The sequence below is a fragment of the Anarrhichthys ocellatus genome, unplaced genomic scaffold (assembly GCF_004355925.1).
Source record: "Anarrhichthys ocellatus isolate YVR2014 unplaced genomic scaffold, GSC_Weel_1.0 scaffold6, whole genome shotgun sequence".
Taxonomy (NCBI): domain Eukaryota; kingdom Metazoa; phylum Chordata; class Actinopteri; order Perciformes; family Anarhichadidae; genus Anarrhichthys; species Anarrhichthys ocellatus.
In genome coordinates this window covers 1,597,840-1,624,094 of record NW_022280036.1, presented here as the reverse complement: position 1 = coordinate 1,624,094, position 26,255 = coordinate 1,597,840, and the positions used below count along the sequence as shown (strand labels likewise).

At 42.3% G+C, this 26,255-nt stretch overlaps 1 protein-coding gene across 3 annotated transcripts in view; it reads right to left on the bottom strand.

The window, feature by feature from the left end:
• The window catches only part of mtss1lb (MTSS I-BAR domain containing 2b), a 74,003-nt gene that overhangs the window by 30,297 nt on the left and 17,451 nt on the right, over positions 1-26,255 (bottom strand). For all 3 annotated transcript variants that reach the window (XM_031846744.1, XM_031846742.1, XM_031846743.1), the window contains exons 2-3: positions 24,002-24,063; positions 23,287-23,360 (exon numbers count right to left, since the gene is read on the bottom strand). In XM_031846744.1, coding sequence (XP_031702604.1) covers positions 23,287-23,360; positions 24,002-24,063 — 136 coding nt within the window. The remainder of the gene's footprint in view (positions 1-23,286; positions 23,361-24,001; positions 24,064-26,255) is intronic.

Below are 26,255 nucleotides of genomic sequence, written 5' to 3'. Positions count from 1 at the left end.
CTCTCTCTCTCTCTCTCTCTCTCTCTCTCTCTCTCTCTCTCTCTCTCCCTCCCTGGGGGCATCTGTGGCCTTCCCACCAGTGCATCTCCATGGCAACTGTTATCTATGATCTTGCAGAGGGATTTGTCCACCTCTGTCTCTCCATTTGCTGCGCAATGCAAGCAAACATGCAAATGAATGGTAGGGATGTTGACTAAACGCCCATTTGCCAAATCTATCCAGCATGTGTGTGCATTTTTTGTGTGTGTAGTGTAGACCAGGTAATGGGGACAAAGTAAAAACAAGTCATGTTTTCTGTGTTAAATATACTGGGACAGCTCATAATGAGATGGACACACAAGGGGACGCCCAGGAAGACACACACAAACACACACACACACACACACATGCTCTCCTCATTAATCAAACTGTAACTTTTTGTATATATCACCTCAAGACAGAAGGGGACAATGTGTGGGAATTTTACATAAATGGCAGAAATACAGTCTACTGTTTGAAAATCTGCATTACCAAACCAATCTGTAAATAATCACTTAATAATGCCTTTACTTAAGTTGAAGTCGGTACAACTGGCAAAGCCAAAAATGCATCCATGGTTTTGGCACAATCCTCGGATCACCTTTGTTTACATTAAATTGTGAATTTGCACGGTCAACCAACAAAAAAAGATGAGCTGTGAGTTGTGTTTGGAAATGGATGTCATTACTGTGACATGTTTCGTACAATATTACACTACCAGATAATATATATTACACAAACTGCTAACACTAACAATCGTGATATGGGTCCCCTACTGTGGATTGTTTTGTTTTTTTTCTTTACAAAATGGGACAACTGCAACAATTTACATTTGAAAGATCAATTTATCAGTGCTCTCTGCTGTATCTGCAGTAAGCTAGTATCTTCCAATGTGTCAGCCTGGCTGATTTGTTGGTCTGGGCCTGGAATGGATACCTCCTACCTAGACAGAACAAACACAAGCTGTGTGAAGAGGCAGACTGGCCATCAGCGAGTTCGGGAAGAACAAAAGGCCGATCCATTCCAGGCCTAATCGGCTGCTGGTCAGTTTTTATTTTCCAATTTATGTTTTCAGTAGTCACAGTATGGTCCTCGGCTGTAGCATGGGCCAGCCTGAGCCAGCCTGGCCTTAACAGCCAAAGACAGCACCGAGTGGAACACTGGCTATCAGACTGGGCCAATGTAATACTTTTAGTATTGAGGGGGGGGGATACGAGCAGCCCCTCCCAATTTGGACTGATCCTCGTTTTTGTTGAAATCTGATTGGCTCAGTAATTTTCATCGTGAATGAGACGAACTGTGCAGTATTCCAGCTCACTAGGCTTGTCCGGTTTTGTCCTTGTCTTGTTTTAATTCAGTGCAGTGGTGACATGCTTTTACAAACTGAGGAGGCAGGTGTCAGCATCATGAGATTATCCCAAAACTACTCGCATTAAAAGGCCACTCCATCTCAAAGTCCCGGGCAGAACTCAGTCCCAGTAGGTCCCCGACTGTGAGAAGAAGTCAGCTAAAAGCCCATACTTTGCAACCTTAATTAGCAGCAGCTCCTCCAAATGTTCAATGTTTAAGTCTGCACAAGTATAGTCCACTTCCAAAAACAGATACTCTCTTAGTTACTCTCATTAACTGAGAGAGCCTCTGCTGTAAGGTTAGAACAACACAGTCAGTCGAGTTAATGTAAACCACACTCTTTTCCTAAACCTGATTTGGTGCTTATGTTGCCCAGACCTAACTTCCTGTGAACATGGAAGTTTATTTTGAAAAGATGCTATGCATGTGACAAGTGGAAACTGAAACGCCCTACTTGACATATCCAGGGCTGACGTAAAGCATCATAGCTGGAAGCTTAGGGCCACAAAATGTGTTACAAAAACAGGTCAGTTTTCCATTTATGTGTAATCCAGGTTCTGTTGTTACCTAAATCGATATAAATCAGCTGGTAGTATTGTTGCATCAGCAGGTGTTTATTGATATTTAGTGTCATTGTACGTTACATAGCCACACATGGATCAAGGGTTAGGGGTCACTGAAAGACCCCATAACCCACTGGAAATGAGGCAGCGTTTAAAAGTAGATGTAAGATGTAGATGTAAGAGAAAGGAAGGAATGCAAGCAAGAGGACAATATTGGAAAGAGAACGAGGAAAAGGATGTAGTAGGTGTTATGTAGTAGGTGATATGAGGGGTAAGAGGAACATGGAGTCGGAGATGACGGTGCTCTTGCGCCTTGAGCGGCATAACAAGAAGGGAGGGTTAATGCCGGAGCAGGTGAGGCTGCGGTTGCTAAGGTTACAGACGTCTGCGGCAACAGCCCATCCATTCCCGGTGACAGCAGCATCTCTGCGGTGACACAGCAACAAGAAGAGGACCAAAAGGGAAGACAAAGAGGGGCAGAGATGGAGGTGATGAGGGGACAGATTAAAGGGGGGGGGGCAGAGGCAGCAGCGAGACTGCAGTAGTAGCAGCGCCAGATAAAGCAGAATAATTCATGAGGCCTACATTCTCCTCTCACTATGAAAACCAAGTCAGAGATTGTGCTTCCCAGACAACCAGGCAGCCAGTCGTCACCGTGGCCAAAATAAGCCACCGGTCCCTGATATATCTACGCACACTGAAGTGTATTCCAGGGTAAATCCTGTGCTGCCAACCTCAAATACCGCATGCTGGAGGAATGCATTACAGCATGAAACACGATACTTTAGCAATAAGCCACAAGAGGCCGTGGTTCTGAAGGGTTTTGACTGAGGAGAAAAGGAGTGACAGTGTAAGGGCTCATTAGGTTTGCTTATCAATATCGTAGCTTAGCAATGTGGTGAGCAACTAATATTGTGAGCAATGATATTTGTGACTGAATGACGTGATGATATGTAAGGTAATATAAGCAGCTTTGTCCAATCAGAACATCTCAGAAAAGTCATGTCTGGTTTGCACAGTCAGCATGAACCCCGTTGCAACACATCGCAGCAAGACTATAGCTGTCGACTTGTGTGTCGTTACAGCCAGTGCATCAATTTTAGATGAGCTCATGGCGAGTCTGTTTACCTGTCTGCCTTCTACTTGGATCAGAAGCAGGAGGAGTAAAGGTTTTCACGAGTAATGAGGCCACGGTGTGCTCGAAACGAATGGTAGAGATTCAAGTGAGGTGTTCCCTCTGCTGAGCAACTAGTAGCAAGTAACACGATTAATGGACTGTGAGACAATGTCCGAGTAGACCTAAACCCTGTACTGTGTATTGTGGCCATGTTATCATATAGCAAAACAGTCCTCTGCAGTTCCCTTTGCTTCATTAACCTGGTGTTTTTGGCTATATATGATTTTGTAAGGTTGGTGTTTGAGGTTGTTTGTGCTTTTCATATACACAGTCCATTGATCAATCATGTGACAGTATGCAAAACAATGCTACTGTCTTATTTTTAAAGGAACAGTGTGTAGCGATAATGGGATCTATTGGCAGAAACGGATGTAATAATATATACCTTTCTTAAGTGTATAATCACCTGGAAATAAGAATATTTGTGTTTTTGTTTCCTTAGAATCAGTGGTTTGTATCTACATACAGATTGGGTCTTTTTCATAGAGTTTATCTACAGTAGCCCAGAATGGACAAACCAACTGGCTCGAGAGAGGGCCATTTGCCACATGGGTGGTTACAATCTACAACCTCACTGCTAGATGGTGCCAAATCCTTTACACTGCACCTTTAAGCCACTTTGTATCCATTTGGTTGTAATTGTAGAAAAAAAAGATTTCAACAGTTCGAAACTTTTTCGTGCGTTTTCCTACAAATCCTGTGGAGCCTGTGGTGTTCAGGCAACAAAACTACTTGATTGGGTTTAGGAAAAGATCTCGGTTTGGGTTAAAACAACAAAGAGGCCTTACTTAAGTACAGACGTTACATGACAAATAAGTCAACGTTGACTTCTGGTTTCACACGGGACATGAACAATGGTCTGCTGGGTGAATCTGGTGTTTTTAGAACCACCCATCCCGCGCAACCTCCTCCCTAAGTGGAGTTTGACGTTTTTTACACTGCATCACCTGTCCTTGCTCACAATCACGTGGATCACATACAAATTGATTATGAGTGATATGAATTAAAGTGCATTACTTTAGAGCATTACCTTTCCATAGGAATAGCTATAAGAATAGCCTGAAGGCTTAAGTGCCCAGCTTGACTTAACAGCTTATGTAACCTGGTTTGACCTCCAAATGCCTTTGTTCAAACTCAAACTGGGCATTTTGTGAACCAAAATCCAGCTAAAATATTCAAGCTTTAGCAGGACTGGAACGACAAGTTGTCCTGTCAGACAAACATTCCTCCAGTGGACAGAAATTGATATTCACACACACACACACACACATGCCAATTTTGACTTCCGACCCCCTCCCTGCACCTGTGACATCAGATGGTCACGGCGAGGTCACTTCCTGTCAAAACACATCTCTCCACCCCAACTGCTGTTGCCATGGTGACAGGAGGATAAGAGTGCCAATGACCGCTGAGCTGACACGGCTAAAAAGGCAACACATTCTCACTCCCAACTTGTCAAATACGATTTGTCAGTGGCCCTAAGCTTCAAACTATGGCATGTGTCAGGTTCCACTCATTACATGCCTATTGTCTTTTCTAATTAACCTTCTGTCTTAACAGGCTGTGGCTCAGAGGTAGAATGTCCTCTGATCAGAAGATTGGCGGATCGATCCCCGACCTCTCTGGTCGAAGTGTCCTTGGACAAGATACTGAAACCCAAAGTGCCCCTGAAGTCTGTGCCATCGGTGTGTGTGTGTGTGTGAACGAGAATTTAGATTAGATCCTGGTGTGCAGCTGACATGTAGTGTTCAGGGCCCTGAGTGGTGGGACGACTAGACAGGCTCTATATAAATGTAAGTCAATTCACCAAGTCCATTCAACAGGAAGTTAGTTTTAGGCAACAAAACCACTTAGTTTTCCACTCGCCGTCCAAAAACCCATGTGCTTTTTTTGTGACAAAACATAGGACACCTCAGCGGGTGACCCCCCTGTCGCCGCAGTCATGTAGTGTGAAAACATCAATGACTTCAAGACAACAAGTTGTGTCGTGTAAATTTGGCTTAACTTGACTACCGCCACTACCGAGTGACTAGCGACCCGCGTGACTTAACGCTTCTGTAAAATCCTCTCCTCGTCCGTTAGCACAGAAACCATTTAACAATTTTGAGAAAAGAAAGTAGCATTTATCTCGTCTACATCTGCTTACAGGACACTGTCCTCAGCGAACCCATCACGCTGCCATCAACCTGAACGATCGCTGTTCTGGTCCAGTCTGGTTGATGTTCACGGCCGGTCAGTACAGTCTCCAGTCTCCTCTAAGAGTGCACAGCATTAATAAATCATTATGAGGTGGTGTGGCCATGACTGAAACTCCAAAAAATCTCTTCTTCTGTCCAAATTTTTCCATTTATGGCATGAAATAATTAAGTACACTGAGTGTTTAGTCACAAAATAGACAGAAGTTGCACAAGATTCATGACATAACCCACTGACTTATTGAAAAACAGATTTGGACGTTCACATTCCCCTCTTGGCGATGTCCATCTGTTGTCTGGACTGACAGTAACACTCATGCTGAGCCGACCACAACTAAAGGTGTGTGTCTACTATTGCTAAGGATAAAGAAAAGGTGTCTTGTACTGCAAGTTCAATATAGACTCACTTTTTAAAAACATAACCACCTGATAGATGTAGTCCTGGGAGCACAAGCTACAATTCTATGTTATGTTAATTGTGGAATATGAAATGTTGAAATAACAAGACATTGCTCTCATCTTCATCTGATTTTGGCCTTCAACACTTTATACAAGTGGTGGTAGATGTGTCACTGATGAGAACAGGAGAAGAAATGGATGACGCAGATCCATTAGTTCATAACATCCAGCAGGAAAAGCCCAATCTCAAATCACTACTGATTAAGCCTGATGGCCTTTAAGTGCTATTAGAAGTCACGTCAGAGGAAATTGTTAATTAATCCTAGTACTGACCTAAAATAAGCCCCCAGTGTTTTGAACTTACATCACATACTTTTTTACATTTATGAGTTTCGTAAACTTATGTATGTAACTTAAGCTACGTAACAAAGGAACTTATTTTAACCCAAGAAATGAATGTTTAAAACTGCGACTGGTACATTTAGGTATGTGTTGATGTGTCTCCTCCACCTAGGGCTTTATTTAGGAAACACTCCTGTGTGTGCTATTAGATGGGGGGGGCACAAACAGCCTATGTGGTCCTATGGGTTGGACTTGGCCTGTGAGAGCTCCAACATACTAGTGGCTAGACAATTCAAACTATACTAACTATACTGCTATTAATTCAAACCACAGAAAATAATCAGTCTCTCATGGAAAGTCAAATTGGCATCAACCAGTTCTAGACTTCACAGGAGGTGAGCAAAATGATGTGAACAACTGTGTGTAGTGTGATCCAATGTATTTGTCCGACAATAAATTGTACATTTGCTTTGTGCCTTTATGTTGTAATGTTACATTGTCAATGTGTCAGAGACATGTTTACTGAACTGGTCATTTTTGAGACAAGTTAAAACGGACAATCCAATCTGTTTGTTTTGTGCCATAAACAGTTCCTTGATTTATTATCCAGATGTCCTGTATAACATATATTGATTTTTGCAATAAAAAAAAAGAATAATATATATTACTGGGAGATGATTTCATCAATATCAACAACTGTTCTTGGAAGAAGAAGAAGAAGAAGATAGAGACGCAGGATGATGGAAACAACTGTATGTTACACAGAAGTAACCTTGATCAGAGAAGTTAATGCGCATCTGTGTTAGACAGAAAGAGGTCACGGGTCAGAGTCGGAAGCTTCAGCTCAATACCATTAAAGACACCTGGCTGTATGGGAGTATGTGCATTGTTTTAGGGAAAACAGCATGTTAAACTCTGCCAGCTCTCTGTCTACAGTTTTCTACTCACACAGATGTGTTGCTTTCCTCTCACATGGGAATAAGCATGCAAACAACTTGACAGCTCAAAGCACCGACTTGAAAGTGTATGAGCCATAAAAGAGCATAATAGGAGTGCTCTTGTTCCTCACACACATCTTAACTCACATCCGGTTACTGTGCACTGTGCACTGATGCACTGTGCACTGTTCTTTACATCATAAATAAAGCATTGATGTCAGCCACAAATAAAATCATAGCTGATAAAGAGACGTATGTCATAAAACAAAACATGTTTCTTCTTTTGAATGAATACAATTTCCATCACTCTTTGATGGGGGCATCCAAAATACAGGTCCATCACACCCTGAGACCATGAAAATCTGATGTGCAACCGCACTAAAGCACCGATGAGACCCGGAGTGCAGAGACCAGTTGGCAAACATCATAGAATTTGCTCCAACCACATAGAGGAAGGCCACTGCCATCCTTACCCACCGGACACACACATGCACATGCACGTGCACAGATGTACGCACGGACACTCAGCACCTTGGTCCCATTAACACGCAGGATGCTGTAGAACAGAGAGTTGTGCTAGTGTAATGTTTTAGAGTGGAGTCAGCTGGGCCTGGGAAAGCATGCAAACTCTCTGGATTTGATTACATGGGCTTAAAATCTCTCACACACACACACACACACACACACACACACACACACCCATGAATACACAAACTGAACATAATATACACACTCTTTCCCCCAGAGACCAAGGCAGGGCTGAACTATAGGCCTCCAGACAAGGACATATTTACTCAAAAGGGGAGCTAAAAATAGCAACGCAGAAAGTGAAACCAGCACTGACATTACTCAAAGAACTGCGGAAAAATGTACAAAGAGAAAGAAATGTAGGACTTAAAAGGCTTTCCCCTGGATCTGTCTCCCCGTCACTGCTCTCCAGTAAGAACAGAAATGTGGGTTGTAAAGTACAAGGCGGGTTGATAGATAGGCCTCTACGAGTGCTGTATAAACATGTTGGGCCGGATCTTACCTGTCGCAGCCTCCCCCCAACCATGAGCACAAATCATAGGCTTCTCTGTGAATGAAAGACTAGCTTGGAGGTTTGGCACTTTGGTCTTCCAGAGTGACATCATGCCTTTGGATAATTTGCCCATCATAAAGCTCAGTTCCCTCTTAAGATACACTCTCAGTCTCAATTGCCTAATTGTACCGCGTTGTCCTGCTGCTTTCATGTTTGGTTTCCTTCTCAGAAGCTTGAGTTTCTGAGACCAGATCCCATTCCAGCAGAATAGCACACAATGGCATGCTAAGAGTTAGCCGTTTGTCCACGTTCAGGTATTTCTTACCAGGGGTTTGATTTATAACAGTATCCCACGGCTGGTGGTCAATGCGTAGAAGATAATCTGAATTGTTCATAATGAACGTAATATTACATGCAAATGAAGACAACTGGGGAAAAAAAGCCTAACTAATTGCAAAGAGGCAATAATCAATCAGTCCCAGAGGATCCGAGAGTAGCTGAAGATATTGATATTTAAAAAAAAAAAAAATGTATGATTGATTTTATGGCTTTATCATTAATTGCTTATCATTAAGTCTGGTTTCATTCAGTGTCTAATGTGTTTTTTATGCAACCGTTTTAGTATTTATACATAATTTATTCCTTATTTTATTTTGCTCTTCTTAATCATTTTTACTATGATCAATTTAATCAGTATTGTATTTTATTAATTCATTTATTTTTATCATGCCAATCATTTTTGAAGTATAAGGATTTGTTTGCTTTATAAATAAAACTCGATTCACTAATTGATTGATGTCACATAAAATGTGTGCCTCGAATGACCCGTCACCTCTAAATATAATGCTTTAGCTACTGTTACAACTGTTACATTTAATTGTTCAGTTATAATCACTTATATTTTAGACTAGTCTGATTCAATTGTTAAATTTAAAGGAAGACTGTTGTTGAAGTGTTCTTGAGCAAGAAACTGATTTGCTACCAGCTCCATGGTTGATGACCTCACTAATGGACAACCATGGGAAAGCAATATCACACCATCATCACACAGCACATTGCTGTTTCACCTTCCCCTTACTCTGATCCTGCAACCCGAAACTGAACCAGAATCAATGGAAAGGAAAATCAATTTAAAATACATTTGTGCACCTCAGCAACCCGACATCGATATGACGCCTTTACTCTCGTTTATATGAATGTTGAAATTTTAATTTCAGTTGGATGTCTTGTATTGGTCTTACATCGGTACATCATTTTATTCGGTAATTATAGCACCGGGGCAACGTCCAGACATTTGATCTGTTAATTGTAATCTGGTAAGAACGCTGAGAAAGTAAACAAAGCCGCCGCTTGAACGTGTAGGCGGCGGTGATTCTCTCAGCTGTTGAGAGGCTGATTTTCTGCGCTGTCTGGACTTCCTAAGCTCTCGAGACGACGTGACACATGATCTTAAAGAGCTCTCTCTCTCCTGCTGCTCTCGCAAGTGAAAGCTTATCGCCGTAACATATTTCTGTCGCTCTGTTGATGTGTGTGTGTGCGTGCAAACTCCAGCATCCCACTGAGGTGGTCAGCTGAACAATATTGTATAGCCACCGAGCAATTTCCTCACTTTGCACAGTTTGCAACAGTTCAATAAGGATTTAACATTCATGCACAAACAAACAAGGGTTATCCCTCACGTGTGCTTATCCATACACTGAAATATCTGTCAAATGACTCATGCAATCGGGTGCAGAGTCTTGTTTTTTTTATTAAAGTAACAAAAATGAAAAGTGCAGTGCAGTGAATCTGTGCAGTTTTACCATGGGGAATCTCAACAAACGGTCTCGAAACAAGGACTATTACTGTATTTGTATCTAGGCGAACTCCCTCTACGCAACACATATCTTAAAAGAAAGTCTATTAAAGGAATATTGATATTGGAATTTTACGTTTTGACAAACATTTATAAGAGATTGATACCAATCTCATAGTGTATCCATACATGAAATATGTTGCCTGAGCCAGCTGGAACTATAAAACATGCTACTTGCGAGCCAGCAGGGGGCGACTCCTCCGGTTGCAAAAAGAAGTCTGGTTGTATAGAAGTCTATGAGAAAATGACTCTACTTCTCTCTTGATTTATTACCTCAGTAAACATTGTAAACATGAGTTTATGGTCTCAATCTCTAGTTTCAAGTCTTCTTCAATACAGCATGATGTTCATTTAGTAGATTATGATCCATTTAGAGTCAAATAGACCATAAAATGGAGTATGATTTAGGGCGGGCTTACTGTGATTGACAGGTCGCTACCCCTACAAGACCCGGCATCACTACGTCACTCCTTCTCATTCCAAATATGGTCACTTCCGTCCCTTGGTTGCAAAAAACAACACGATGTCGACGGCGAACTCAAGGCTTCAAAACAGCCATCCACAAACCAATGGGTGACGTGACGATGACTACGTCCACTTCTTACAGTCTATGCTTTGAACACAGGACTGTTCCAACAAGACTTATTTGTCTTTGTTTGACAGCCATGATGGAATGGCTTAGCTTCAGTCAAGTTGACTGGTATTCCTTGACACGCACTCTAAGGGAAAAGCAACTAAGAAAGAAACTCTCTCCCAGACACACATGACACACACATGTAACACGAGGCCCTGAGGGTGACTGCCCGTCACGGTTTCCTTACACGCTGGTTTGCGTGTAGAGCACATACAGAGGCTTGGAAACATGACTAGCATACATGATCCCACCCCCCGCGTGGAGAAAGGCGTTTGGAATTCACTGCTCGTCCATACGTCACATCACTACTTTACACACGGCCGCGCAGAGCACACATGCTCCCTGCATACCACACATGCTCCCTGCATACCACACATGCTCCCTGCATACCTACAGCTTCACATAAGCTCCGGAGTGCAAAATGAGCGCGCATTCTCCCACAGTCTTTAACAGCACTCACGCGTTAACATGGTGGAACATGTAGGCGTTTCATCTGCATGAACGCATCATACGAGCTGCTTTAGGGCAAGAGATGTGTCTGGGTGTGTCGGGGAAGCAGAAAGAGGATTATACACGCACACACATACACTTATGAATGGATATTAACCTTCATTGTAATTCTAATGACTGTTTAATCTCACGCTAATACGTCCCTCGGTGTCTGACAAACCAATACGATTTAAATTAACACGTGGATATGAACCACTGAATGCCTCTGATTAATAGCAACCACAATGCCACGAAACCACGAATGCGTTTCTGTACTTTGGATGTTAGCATCAATCATGTGGCTTCCGCCAATTAGTGTTGCTGTGACGCTGCTTTTGCGGCCCCAGTCTCTCTGAGAATAAAAAACAAATTAAATATGCATATAACTGCACATCTAATGTGGCGTTATAACCAGCGAGAGCTGCGCTGTCAGACCAGAGGCTCGGCTGTGCTGAGTCACACACTGCAGTGGACTAAATATAGCATTGTGGGTAATGTAGTGCGGGCATCATGCATGCTCCTCTGCCTTTCTGCGCACTCCTGACCCCCCCAACAGACAACCAGATTGGAGGAAAAATTAGCATAATGAGAGCACAGATTTTTACAGACGGATAGTTTAACATGTAACACACATACAGCAAAGTCTAGGAAACGTCAAATAAGCCCCCCCCCCCTCTCCCCTCTCTCTCTCTGTTTGTCTCTCATTAACACACACACACAGATGATCAGGAGGTGACAGCGTGTCCCTGAGAACACTTTAGTTCTGAGCAGACTGGCTAGCAGGAGGTCAGGTATCTGTGGGAAACACTGCTCCGCTGTTACTGTTACTAATCTCTCTCTCTCTACAACAACGCTTCCATGCAGCTACCAGGAGTAGTCAACGTACCACAACAAATAACTTTGAAACGTTCCCATCAGCATGAAGTAAATCAATGCACAAAATAAGGCTGTCCAACACTACATAGAAATACATAATGTATTTAAATTAACATGTGAGAGAAAACATATCAACTCCACTTTCAACTGCCTCCCACAAGATGACCTTGAGTTGGGAATTTTTTTTTAAAGGTCGAGAATGAACTTCCACGTCCAAAGACATCCCAATTGTTGATGGAATAGAATTGGTGCGTGGAGGAACGTCTGACCCCTTGTTAGCCCCATAAAACATAACACACTGGCATCTGTGTGTGCCACTGTTGCCATGGCAATGGGCCAAGTGGCGGAGGCAGAGCTGCAGCGGGAGAGACGGGGATGAAGGGGGGGGGGGAATGAAAAATGGAATGGATGAAATATGACGTATACAAGCTACCTACCGGTACACGAATAGACACGTGGGCATCGTGAGGGACAAACACAAGCACATACGTAACAAAACATGACGGCTCAAGGTTCTCCTCTGTAGGGGAAACACAGAGGCCGTGTTTAGGGCGATATTCATTTGTCAAGCAAGACACGTTCCACATTCTGACATGTGAGAATGTGATGCTTTTTTTTCATTTAATTACATTTTTTTAAATCGACAATCTTTTGGTTTTGGACTCTTGGAAAGACAAAATAAGAAAGACGTTACCTTGGACCAGTAGTTCTCAAATCGCGTAGCACAATAGGGCGGGAGGTAAGAAGCGGGTGTAATGTTGAATGTTGACGAATTATTTTCAAGGCGGAACAGATATTTGACAGAGAGGATGAGATGCATTCATGACAAACAAGACAACGTGCTCAGCTGCCGGTGACCATAAGAAAATATGACGAAGCCTATATCTTGCTCTCGGGCTCACAGTGGGAGATAAGGAGAGACCAGTGTGTCTTTTATGTCTGAAAACACAGACATCTGACCGTATGAGACCCAACATATGTCTATTATAATGCCTGCATGTCTACTGTTTACCTCCCCTATGTTGCAACTAAAGATAAAAACAACCGATGCCGTGACAACTTTGCAGAGCAATGGGTGGAGCATCCCTTAAAGGGCGTACTCTGCTTATTACGGTCAGCGTTTACAGGATAATGTAATCAGATGCAGTCTATGGAGGGTCCTCCGATGGATAGCAGTGCATGTGTGTGTGTGTGTGCATACAGCTGAGCCAGCAGCAGCCACAACAGTTATCACGCCTGGCTGATGGCTGTTAATGCTGCGGATTAACACCTAACTCTCACTGACTCTGAGCGCACACACACACACACACACACACACACACACACACCAGTATACCCAGTTCTCTCTAAGTGCTGCAAGTGTTATATTATATTTAAAGAAATTCAGTGAAAGTTACTACATATTTGATGATTAAAAAAAACAAAAACTAAATTAAATCACTGAATTTACTGTAAATTTGAAAAGAACTCGATGCTGCAGTAAACAGCACATTAAGGACTCGACTAAACACCAGAACACACACACATACACACACACTCTCTCTTGCATGCATGCCACTTCTCACTCCAGCCTCTTGTCTCATTAAACAGGACTTGGCCTTGGAGCAGCAAGGCTCACTGGGCTCAGCTTCCCATGCTTACCGAGTGAGTGCACTGCGTGTGTGTGTGTGGGTGGGTGTGTGTGTGTGTGTGTGTGTGTGTGTGTGTGTGTGTGTGTGTGTGCAACAGAGCAAGTCTTGTGTTGTTGACCTCTGGGACAATGCTGCACTGTGACATGAGGAAATGTCCTTATAGAGAGTTGCCAGAGACAGAGAGAGGCATAGAGGGAGGAGAGCAAAGGAGCAATGGGAATGATGGGAGGCAGTATTTGATGGGAGAAACGTGTTGGGAAGGAAGACGGAGCCGAGGGGGAGCAAGAGAGGAGTAGCGTTCGGGCTGAGCGATGGGGCTAGAGGAAGCACGAGAAGAATTGGATGAGTGAGAGAAAAGCTCCACAGAGGAGGGAGAGATAGGGGGGGGGGGGGGGGAATACAGTAAGGTTGAGGCTTAATTAAAGACAATAATGTTGTTTTTTGTAGCCCTCCACAACAACAGGCCTCTCAGCCATCGCCTACTTACAGAGGGAAAGAGAGGCTGGGAGGGAAGGAAGGAAGGAAGTAAAGAAAGCAAGACAGAGAGAAGGAAGGAAGGAAAGAGAAGGAAGGAAAGAAAGAAAGAAGAAGATAATTAAAAGGAAATGTGTGTACTTGAAGGTCTCATGTCTGGGGATATAAGGGGACCCATTAGGAGAAATGGAATTCATTCTTCATAAATATGTTTTCATTCATGTATAATCACCTCAAACCTGTTAGCTTAGAATGAGCCGTTTATATCCTCATGGGGACCTCTTTACGGAGTCCGCCATGTTGCATCGCCATTTTTTCTACGGGAGCCCAGATCGGACAAACCAAACACTGGCTGTACAGAGAGCGCTTCACGTTTTTACGTTACCTGGAGGCCACCGTAGTTCTACGATACGCTTGGAAAGAGAGAGATGCCACTAAATGCTACAAACTCACTGAATAAGTAAAAGCGGTACTTTAATTTGTTTTTTCATTTCCTGAGCTGCAACTGTTAATTAATGAATTGATTAGTCGATCGAGGAAATATGTATCTAAAGACAATGATAACCAAAACTTAAGCAAAACTTGTTTCTCAGTATTCAAATTTTCACTATTTTCTGACTAAATCTATTCATAAAGCCCCCGGATATGGTCAGCTTTATTGCCTTGCACTCTATCTGAACACTCGGTAATGCCTCGCTACCCAACAATGGCAATCACTTACTGTTTTTATCTCCGGGTAACATGTCTTAGATAATCTAGCTGAACTGGTGGATTCTCTGACCGCTCCATTGGACATGGGAAAGAGACAAACTTGGAGAGAGGCAGACGGTTAAATTATAGATTAATATCATATAGACTATGAGTGGGAATGTACTCAGTGGAGTTAAGGTGAGGTCGGCAGCTAACCAACCTGGCCGTGTACACTACATTCCCCGGCTCAGCCCCTTTGGTTGTATGATCAACTGTTTCAGATCAGATCTTCCTCCTGTTGGACCGTGAGTGGCGTGCTATCTGCGAAACGCAATTAAGCCATCTTGCTCAGATTTCTCCTCTCCTCTTGGCAACAACATGCCTACTTTTTTTTTTTCTCTGCCACCGCTTCCCTCTCTAACCAACACACTCACTCACTCACTCTCTCTCTTTTTTTCCTTGTTGCCTGGCAACCACACTCGCAAATGTGATCCCGCTTGTCTGTGATTGGCTGAGGGGACGGCAGATCCATGTCGGGAGTCGGAGCGAGAAAGGGGGGACATGCATGCGTCACACATAAACACACACAACTGAAATGAGTATATAAAACGCATCATCTTCGATGGCGATGCCCACTGTTCCCATTGCATTGTCATTTAAACAGGCTGAACCATGCATGCTTGAGCAGTGCCTTCATGTTTACACACACACACACATGCCTGTGAGCTAATGCATGTCAGAATAGCATGTGCAGGGGTGAGTGTGTGTGTGTGTGTGTGTGTGGAAGCTGTGGTATTAACTAGCAGGTGGTCCTGCCACGCTGAATAAGGGAAACCACTCTCGCTGAGTTGCCTGTGTTGGTATGTACTATGTGTGTGTGTGTGTGTGTGTGTGTGTGTGTGTGTGGGTGTAGCCGTATTAACTTAAGTGCCCTCACATCTCAGCGTTCCATCTCTTCCTCCCACCCAGGGAGTCATCAGTGCAGCCAGCATGGAATGCCCTGCCAGGCAGCCAGCTAGTTAATGAGGGAGCATTGAATGCTTTTTTTCATAGAATGAACACACACACACACACACACTTAGCAGACAAGCTTTGAAGCAAAGGAACACAAGCAGCAACTTGTGTTTCTTTTATTGTGTTTAGTTATTACATCACATTTTTTACAGCTCTTATGCAACAATATGTCACTGAACCTTCTCTGTCTCTCAAAGTACAACTTGACTAACAATGACACGCTGAGTCAGCTGTAACACCTGAACGCCACAAGTTAGGAGTGAGCATGAGAGAAAACAGAGAAGTTTAACTCAGCTAGCTAAGAGGAATTTGTTCAAACAAGTCATGAGTAAAAAGTTTAAACAATTTGCTAAAAGAAAAAGATACATGCTTAAAAAACACGGCAGTCTCTAAACCCAACGGCTATCGGCTGGACGATCATTTAGTCTCTGGGAGCGAAAAACAATATTTGGGGGGGTTCCGGTGTAGCTAGCGGATATCGGATGAAGACTTTCTCATGCTGCATTGTTTACAGTCCGGTTAGCAACTGGTGACGCAAGAATGGAATTGGAGTTGCGAGTCAACGTCTACTGTTAATCTCTATAAACAGATATCTGCATATGAATGCAGATATGTTTTCTAAAAAGCAAAATAAAAGGTATGTCATTGACAGTCGATGGATTCCAAATCTGCATTCGGGCCAATGTGTTCCGCCTCTTTTGCTCTCCACAAAGACTGTTTACCTGCATGCAACCAAAGCCTGCTCAAACGGGATTGATGCTTCCGATACAAATGTTCTGTTGCCTAGGGATTCTGCATTCATGTGCAAAATATCTGTTCATAGAAATCAAAAACATAGTTAAGAGTAACAGATAAGCATCTAAAAAGGAAGGTTAAAATAAAAGTAGTTGTGAAATGTAAAAAAGAGTTAGAAATATCTTAAAGTAATGGTGGAATGGTTCAAATAGCTAAAAGTCATGCATAAATGGTTGAAACATAGAGCTTCTGCCACAAGTAGCAACATAATTCAAAAGACCAAGCCCACGAAGTCATGGTGTTGCTGAATCAGACAGGGTAGTGGGGATGCGTCTGAATAAACCACTGACTTAGCTGATAGTCGTGTCCAAAGTCAAAGGCGACTCCCTCAACAACAGTCCTCTGTTCATGTTCTGTCTTTATCGCTCGCTATACACTCAACGCTCTCTCAAGCATGGACCTCTCAGTCTTTTCATACAGTCATCGCTCCATTCCTTGGAGGACTGGAACAACCCACAACTGTTGCCCTGCATCATTTCACTGCCATTTTAACGCACAAACTATCGTTCATTGTGCCTCGACTCTGAGGTCTATTTAGAGGAAATCAATGTCCTCTTCTTTTGTGTCGGGTTTTAAATGTGCCGTGTGTAGCAGTTTAAAAAACGTTCTCACATTAAAGTTCTTACTTTGGTGAAATGACTGTAAACGCATGAGACCAGCGTCAGCCTCTGTAGTCACAGCAGTAGTATTATTGCTGGTAGTGCTTCTCAAAATCAAGACCACATTTCCATAAACTTTCATTGCTTCCTGCCCCCCCAAAAAAACAAAGCTCCCTTCCTTTGGCTCCATTGAAGAAGATAAACTTGGTGGAAATGAGTTTTCCAGCCTTTTTTTTTCTCCTTTCCACCATCTGAAGTGGTTTTCTGCCCACATCTTGTTTAGCAGAAAAACAAACCTTCACTCTTGTTCATTCTATGTACAGTTGGAGATCATTTCACAACATCAAATGTGTAGGGTGTAATAGAAAAAGCATTAAGACCATGCGTGTGTTGGCACCATCAGGCAGAAGACTATAAAGCTACAGAGCAATGTGGCTGCATGTAATCCAGAGTACTCTCTGATTTGGGCTTTCTAACACAGAGATGAGGCTTTTACGCCCCGAAAAACGTTTCTAAAGTTCTATCAAGACTGGATGAAAAGCAACTGAAAGGAAATATAGTCAATCGCACAATACAGGTGTTTACTTTGGTTTATTTAGTCATATGACTCTGCATTCACTGAATGGTGAGCTGATTGACATCACGTGCATGTTGCTAAAAGGTAGCTTTCCAGAGCCACAATCACATCACTATAAACGTACTCAGTCTTATATAATAAAAGAGGGGGAAGAAGAGAAGATCCTATTCTACTTATGGCTACTTATATAAAAACCCTATACCATCAGATCATCTGCATCACCTGTTTCTCTCTCACACTCACACACACACACTAAGAGACACACACACCTATCCTTGTGCCAAGTGTGTAGAGTAAGAGACCTGGGATTGACCCAGGTTTTACTGCTGCTACTGCAGAGAGGGTGTGAGGAGACGAAGAGAGAGGGGATATAACGAGATGCATCATCATTATAGACATCATCATAGACGTCGTCATTATTGTCATCATGGGAATAAAGAGAGAGAGTTGATGAGTCAAACAGAAAAACAGAAAGTGCATATGTGTTTTTCTACAGACAGTTTCCCCGAACACAACTTATAAATGAGTACACACACACACACACACACACATCACTATCCACGGTGCTGACTTTACAAATTTAAAAACTGGAGCCTGTGACTGTGCTCAGCAGCTTGTTACATTCTTACTGACTTCCGATAAAGTTATTTCAAAACAAAGAGCAGAAATATTGTTGGTTATATTCTTCCATATCATAAATTCTGCATGATGTAATTCAAATCTGTGTACATACAACATGAAGCGGGACTAGGGATTATCTGCTATCTTTGTTGTAGTTTGAAAGTCGTTTTGATTAATAGATGTGTCACAGTGTCGGAGCAAAGCTCTGGTGTTGGTTAGCAAGCTGAGAAAAGCCACACGAACAAGCTCTCACACTGTTATCTCAAACAGTCAAACAAACTTACAACCAAACATGTCTCTGTTTCCATTATGAATGTGCCCGTTTCAGATGAACATAAGATCATCTGAACAGAAACACAATTCAGAGTCTGTGGTCGGAACTCAATCATGAATCGTCGGAGAAAAAAAAGGCCAGTGAGGCCGATAAATCTCGGCTGCTGCAACTGTACACAGCAGCCCAATTTGGACAAGCTCTCTTTCATGTGGTTTTAGCTTTTTTAGCAAAAAGTTCTCAAACTGTCTCCAGCATAAAAGGAAAGTGAGAAGAAATCACTTTAAAATGAAAGATAGAAGGAACAAACAATGCTGTATCTCAATGCCTGATGTCACTAAGCAAGGATGGAGAGGAGTTAAACAGTGCTAAATGGACAGGTCTACGTGGGAAACACCACCACACACACACACACACACACACACACAGGGCCTCCATCTACCCACATCAGGGCAGCAGACGTGTTGTGTTTGTTTATGTGCTTCCATTTTGCTGTGGTATGCTGTCACATACACACACACACACACACATACGGCCGGTTGGCCCTGGGGACAGTGAATGTTTGGGCTATAAGAGGGGAGTGGAGAAGACATCTAAAAGTGCACTCAAATTCACCGCTCACCAGGGAATTCACAAACACTTGCACATTTACTCTTGCTTGATTTAAAACACACACACACTCACACTGTCACAAGCACAAGAAAAACTGTTTCTCTCACCCTCCATGCTGCCTTTTTTTTAACATTTTCAGCTTGAGATGGACAGCTGAATATATCTGGTGCCTAAAGCAGAAAACAAGACATCGTGATCCAGCGGGATAAAAACCACAAGTTGCTCTTTTAAGGGACTTATTTCCATTGGCCACCTGACACAGTATGTATAGACTATACAACTTTGTTCACTAAGTGTACTGCCACTTTTTTATATATCATACCGAAAATAGTATAACAGAGTATTGCACGGTCCAGGGTTTTCTGTCATCTATTCCCTACATTCTTCTCTTGCATTATTATCCAAAATCCACTGTGCACAACACATCTGACCCCTGGGAAGGTGGTTAAAAGGAAAATGCGCCGCAGTTGGATTCCCGGGATGTCTCGACAAATCTATCTTGACAGGCTACAAGTGATGCGTTTGTCTCCGGTAAGCTCAAGAACAAACTAATCTGCATTCAGTGAGGATCTACTGGCAGCTATGGGGACGTGGCTTAGGTGTGCGCCAGACGACAATGGCGGCTCCTAAACCATTAACTAAAAGTAAACGTCAACTGTATATTTAACCTGCATTTAATAAAAATAATGCATACTATCACCTGTTCTTCATGTATATTGATGTCAAAATATGTCACCAAATTATTAGGTAGCTGGTTACCTTAAACAATCTCTGACAGTTATCTTCTCTGCGCAAAGGTTTTTCAAAAAAACGTTAAAAAAGCAAAGATTAAATGTGAAGGTTGCACTGTAGTTATATTGTGTGTATATTTGCCAAAGAGACATCAGTTTGTTGCTTCATCCAACTGGAATGTTAAAAATTTGAACAGAGAAAGTTCAGATCTTTGAGTTGTCTGGAACGCAGCATAAGAGTCTTCTGGATGCTAGCGGCTCACTGAGGCTGTACTTCCAGTAAGCACATCAGCGCTTTGAAGCTAAATGCTAATGTCAACACGCTAACATGCTCACAATAATAATGCTAGCATGCTAAAGTAGATATATTTAGTTCATTATCTTTGTTTGGCATGTTAGCATGCTAACATTTGCTAATTAGCTAATTTTAAGAAGTACAGCTGAGGCTCATGGGAATGTCTTCTGTGTTTCAGGTATTTGGTCATAAACCAAAGTACTGAGCAAACAGAACTGGACCTCATGATGGCAGTAGAAAGAAAGTTAAGAGATCATACAAGTTATTACAATTCATCCTAAGTTAAACATTGTGAATTTCATTGATATCCAACCCCTGGTTGTTGATAAATTTCACACAAAATAACAAAAGTCAACTTCATGGTGGGGCTTCAGGAGAAGTCGGGGATCACCAAAGGAAGTAGGATTCATCCTCGGGGGACCATGCATGGCTGTACCCAATTTCATGGCAATACAATATGGACCAAACCATATTGGACCAACCTTAGTGGACCAACCCATTTTGCCATCTGTATTGTGAAACCAAAAGACCATGAAAGTTAACTTCCTTAAAAAAAAAAAAAGAATTCCAAATATGGCACATATTTGAGTGAAAATTAGTTTGTCAACTATCTAAACAATATATATATTGGAATATTCAACCTGATTCAATATTAATATAATTAAGAGCTACACATTTCCTGTGGAGGGGACTGTAAAATTCTGGACACCATTACATTACATTACATTACAGTCATTTAGCAGACGCTTTTATCCAAAGCGACTTACAATTCAGAGTCTATCACATTTCTACACCGTAGGCACAACTACGGGAGCAAACCATAACTCCCCGCAGTATTCCTCATATATAATAAAATTGACACGTTGAATGGAAACGCAGCCAACGCAGTCTTTTAAACGGGAGAGTCGGTACAAGAGCACAGCACAGGATCATCAGTACCCTTTGGGCTTGATTCACACACATTCACACACGCCGTAATAAGCGGCAGATTGATACAGTGAATGGCAGGAAGACAGAGAGCGTCATTATTGGCGCCGTCTTCTTCCTCCATCCATTTAACGAATCTATTAGGGAACATCACACACTGAGAAAGAGCAGCGATTGTACAGCAATGTGACAAATGGACTCCAGCAGGACTGACTCATCAGTACAGCAAGTACAAAGAGCCTCTGATGCATCTCTGCCTGCATCTCCGTGCCAACGTCGTCGTTGATGTTATATTCTTGCCTCTCTGTGCGCGTGTGGTGGTGGTGGTGGTAGTAATGTTGCAGTGTAATGAGCTGACTGAGCTTGGTGATTTCCTGTCTGGCCTGTAAAAGCAGCACGAGCCTCTTCCTGTATCCTCCTCTGTGGGGTCCCACCTGGGGCCGCGCACACACACACACACACACATCAGCATCACATTGACTGTCTGACAGCTGCACCTAATAACAACCAACAGGAGGAGAAAGTCCCTGTGTTACAGCCACAGTAGTCTTCCTCATTTCCCTCTCTTACCTCAGTGCTGCTATAGTATTCAGATGGCTTGCAGTGGGCGGCGAGTGTTTGTCTGACCCTCTCAGCTCTCAGCCCACACTATTAAAACTAGCGGCCAGCTCGAAGCCTACGCAGGGAATATCGAGCATGTCGAGCCAAAAAACACAAATAGAATCCATTGACCATAATTCTAAGAAGTTCAGTGGTTTTTTTTGACTGAGTGTAGCACAGTTTGCATTAAGATTTTCAAATAATTCAGGATGTGCGGCCAGCAGCATGGTAGAAAACACATCAGTATCAGTATTTAGAAATGACGTAATTTGCTATGACAAAACATGAGGTAAATGTACATTTTCAACACTTTTTATCACATGCCATGGGTCTGGCTAGCCAACAGGAGACATGGGACTTGAATCAAAGTTAGCTCGACAGGTAGTGAGAAATAAACTATGATTGTTCAAAAACATCAACTGGCATCACAGGTTAAAACCACAGAAGCAAGACAAAAACTCTGATGGATTTTCATGCTTCACACATTGTCAATTTTTAAGATATGAAAGACAAACAGCAGCTTCTACCCAAAAACACTGGTAGCTGCCTCAAAAAAACAGGCGGCAATATCCGGGTCTGAAAAGCGAAGCATATGCGGAGGTGCCTGAAACCTGCTGTCTTTCAGGGGGCGACTCCTCTGATTGTATAGACGTCAATGAGAAAATTACTAAATTACTCTACTTCTCACTTGATTTATTCCCTCAGTAAACATTGTAAACATGAGTTGATGGTCTCAGTCTCTAGTTTCAAGTCTTCTTCAATACAGCATGATGTTCATTTAGTACATGTTGATCCATTTAGAGTCACACAGACCATAAAGCGGAGTATGATTCAGGGGGCGTGGCTACCTTGTGATTACTACCACAGCGCTGTCCTGTCTGGGAGTTTACAGTGTTTTCGTCTTTCAACTGAAACTAAAAACACACAGTGAAAGGGCTGCTGGTCCTTTCACTGTGTGTTTTCAGTTCATGGAAGTAAATTGACACATTTGTGTCCCCTAAAATTGGCTTGTTCAGTGTTTAGTTGTACTAAGTTACACCCTCTTGTGTCATTTCTGGTTGCAACAAAAACAAATGGCGACTACCAAATTGCAGAACACGAGGCTTCAAAACGGCAGTCCACGAACCAACGGGTGACGAAACAGTGACTACTTCCAAGACTTATACACAATCTATGCCCAAAAACATGTTATTTGCTACACACTGGAATGGAAAACTGACAAAATCCATCCTGCTACACAAATAGCTTTTATTGCCGTCTCCGTTATACTTACTTCATTTTTAATTATTTTCGTCTCTGTAAACAATGCTGTTCAACTGCTTTGAAGTTTGGGACAAAGCTTACCTTCAGGCTGTTGGAAATACTTTCATCAGTATAAGGAGAACTTTGCAGGCTGGTTGATAAAATCTCGACAACATAATGAGATTTCTAATAGCACTTCCATGATAAGGGCGATTCAGAGGAGCACAGCACAACACAGCATTGGCAAAGGGACACAAACCAGCATGCACACACACACGCACACACACACACACACACACACACACACACACACACACACACACACACACACACCACAGCTGTTATCCTACCTCTGGTGTTGGTAGCCATGTCTGCCACCTTCTGAAAGGCATCCAGAAAAGCCACAGCAGCCAGAACAGTGGTTCTAGATGAAAAGAAAACACTAATTACTTTCAGATAAAATGGTATTAGAATTATAACTTGCATATAATAGTCTGTTTTTTTTATTGATAATGTAGCTATGGCATGTTTGATTTGGTCAATCCATTTTAAAATAGTGGATTTGAACTATTTAGTGTTGCATCCAGTAGTTCTCTACCTCTGTAACCACAGCACACCTACAGGAGAAACATTAAAAACATAACAGAATTTTCTTTGTTTATTTTATGTTGAAACTCTTTTTTGCATTTATTGTTTCTGTAAATAAGGTTGAATTGAAAGCAGGCATGTATCCCAGCATTTTGATACAATTCAAGGGAAACAACCCATACAATGACTGCATTTACAGTCATATGGAGGTCTCAATGTTGTTTTTACAGAACCAGGTAATCACAGAATTCTTGACAATTCAATGAATGACTACTTCTCACAAAAACATATGAGTATTAGTATCAGCCAAGAGAACCATATTATAAATAGTCTGACCTTCTTATCCCCAAATTATTTAATTCAATGCAGCTTCAAATATTCTTTGGTTATTTTTTGATCAATAGTGAAAAAGGTGTTTTGTTAATTAATTAATTTGTAGTTAATGTTATATATTTTTTTGTTGTCAAAGAAACTTACCGGAGCTGGGAATGCAGCTTGGTGGCCTTGGCGGTGAAGTCCTCCCACACAGGATAGGAGCACTGGCAACACACAGACAACAATAGACATTAATATTGACAGATCTCACACACATAGTGGATGCCAGGAAAGAGAGAGAGAGAGAGAGAGAGAGAGAGAGAGAGAGAGAGAGAGAGATACTTAGAAAGTGAATACATGGGAAATGACACTGGATTGGATTTCATTAAGACATTTATTAGTGGAAATTTACATTTACTCAAGTACTGTACTTAATTAAAAGATGTAGTGGCCTCTAGTGCTGAGATTGTAGATTGCATCCAAATGAAAGCCCCTCTGCTCACCGCTCCCTTTCCAAGCGTGTTGGTGGCCTTCAGGTAACATAAAAAGCGCAAATGTATCTCTCTAGAGCCACTATTTGGTCTGTCCGTTCTGGGCTACCATAGGAATATGGCGGTGCAACATTACGTTCTCTCTCTATTTAGATATAAAGGGCTTATTCTAAGGTCACGAAAACACAGTGATTCTTTGTTTTCAGGTCTTTATGCACTCATGAAAACACACTTATGAATTTTACATTTATGCTAATAACCGAATCACACACTCTTTGTTCTCCTCCTGAACCTCTGCAGGTTTATATCATATCTCTTTAACATTAGCTTCTGTCGTCGATCAAATTCCTTAATCTCTTTCTACACACACACACACCCCTACCCTACTCTCCCCCTGGTTTCACCCCCTCTCCACACTTTTTCTTCATCCCCAAAAAAACAGTAGCAACTCCTCGTCTCCTCCCCATGCAGCCATCTCATCTGTCTACTAAAACACACACACACATATATATACGGATCACTTGACAGCCACATTGGCATCAGGCAGCATCAAAGGGTTCGACTACAGCAGCCGGCACCGCTAACTCAATTCAAAGCTGAAGCCGTCTCTAATAGATGCTGCTCCCCCCCACCCTCCAAGCCCTCCCGGAGACTGGATGACTGCTCTATCACACACACACACCCCTCAGCCTCAGCACACATTATACTTGATCCAGGTTAACCTACAACCCTGTTAAATGCCTGTGCATTGTGTGCATGGGGGGGGGGGGTTATATGAAGTATCCTTACAGGAACCGAAAGATACGAGAAACCTGGCAAGATGTAAAAAGAAACTTAAGGAAATGTAGAGAATAATGAAAAATGAAAGTGAAGGAGGAGAGTAGGAAGGAAATGTGTTTGTGTGTGTGTTTGTGCGTGTGTGTGTGTGTGCCGGGGCGTCCTGTCGTGATGTCAGACTGGCACAGACAGTGAGGGCTGTATACTCTTTGATCTGGCCTGTTTGATGTGGCTTAATTTGGTCTGAAATCACAGTACTATTTCCCCTTGGTACCAAAAACTACCCCTCCACCATCCACACACACACACACACACACATATTAAGCCTGCTCCCTCCCCTTTGCAGGCCGTTTGAAGTACCCTACGCCCTTCTCCTCACACACACACACACACACAAATGAGCAGCCCTGCATCTTATTAGCATATTTTGTGCATTTCAATCCAGTAAAAGAACCTGGTGGCAAGTGACCAAGTGATGATTGAGTGTGATTGCTTCTGGTTCTCCCCACACACACACACACACACACACACAGCGAGGTAGAGTACTTTAAATGGATGACTACCTGAAGCATTTCACTTTCACTAAACCGAGTCACCCGCTAACATTTGAGGGAGTGTAAATGCAGCAGTACTGTGGATGTCCAGTATCTGAATGCCTGTGCAGAGATTAGGCTGGAAACGTACTCACTTTGTGTGTATCAATATTGTCCTCCAGTCCCTCTTCATGGTCTCCGTAATACGTAATGAAGTACATTCATAAAGCCACTGGATACGCTCAACATTTTAACACTCGCCCGGATTCTTTTGACTACTCAGACACATGCTGAGGACCTTTGTGAAGAATCAGGAGAAACTAAACTTACAAATTCAATTTGAATCACTCAGTGTTAAATTCCTATACAAAGAGCTGCAGTAGATAGATTTGACAACCTCCAGAAAACCTTTGATTTTCTTAGAACGACGGATCAAAGAAGATGTTGTCGAAGTCCTATCATAAATACAGAGCATGTCATGAATGTCATCTCTGGTGCACAACACAAATACGGTTATTCAAAAATGTGAATCTTTTCTTTGATGGATCTTTATAGGTCTGTGTGGTTAATATTGGGGAAACGATCTTACAAAGACAGGGCCTGTCTGTCCGAGGT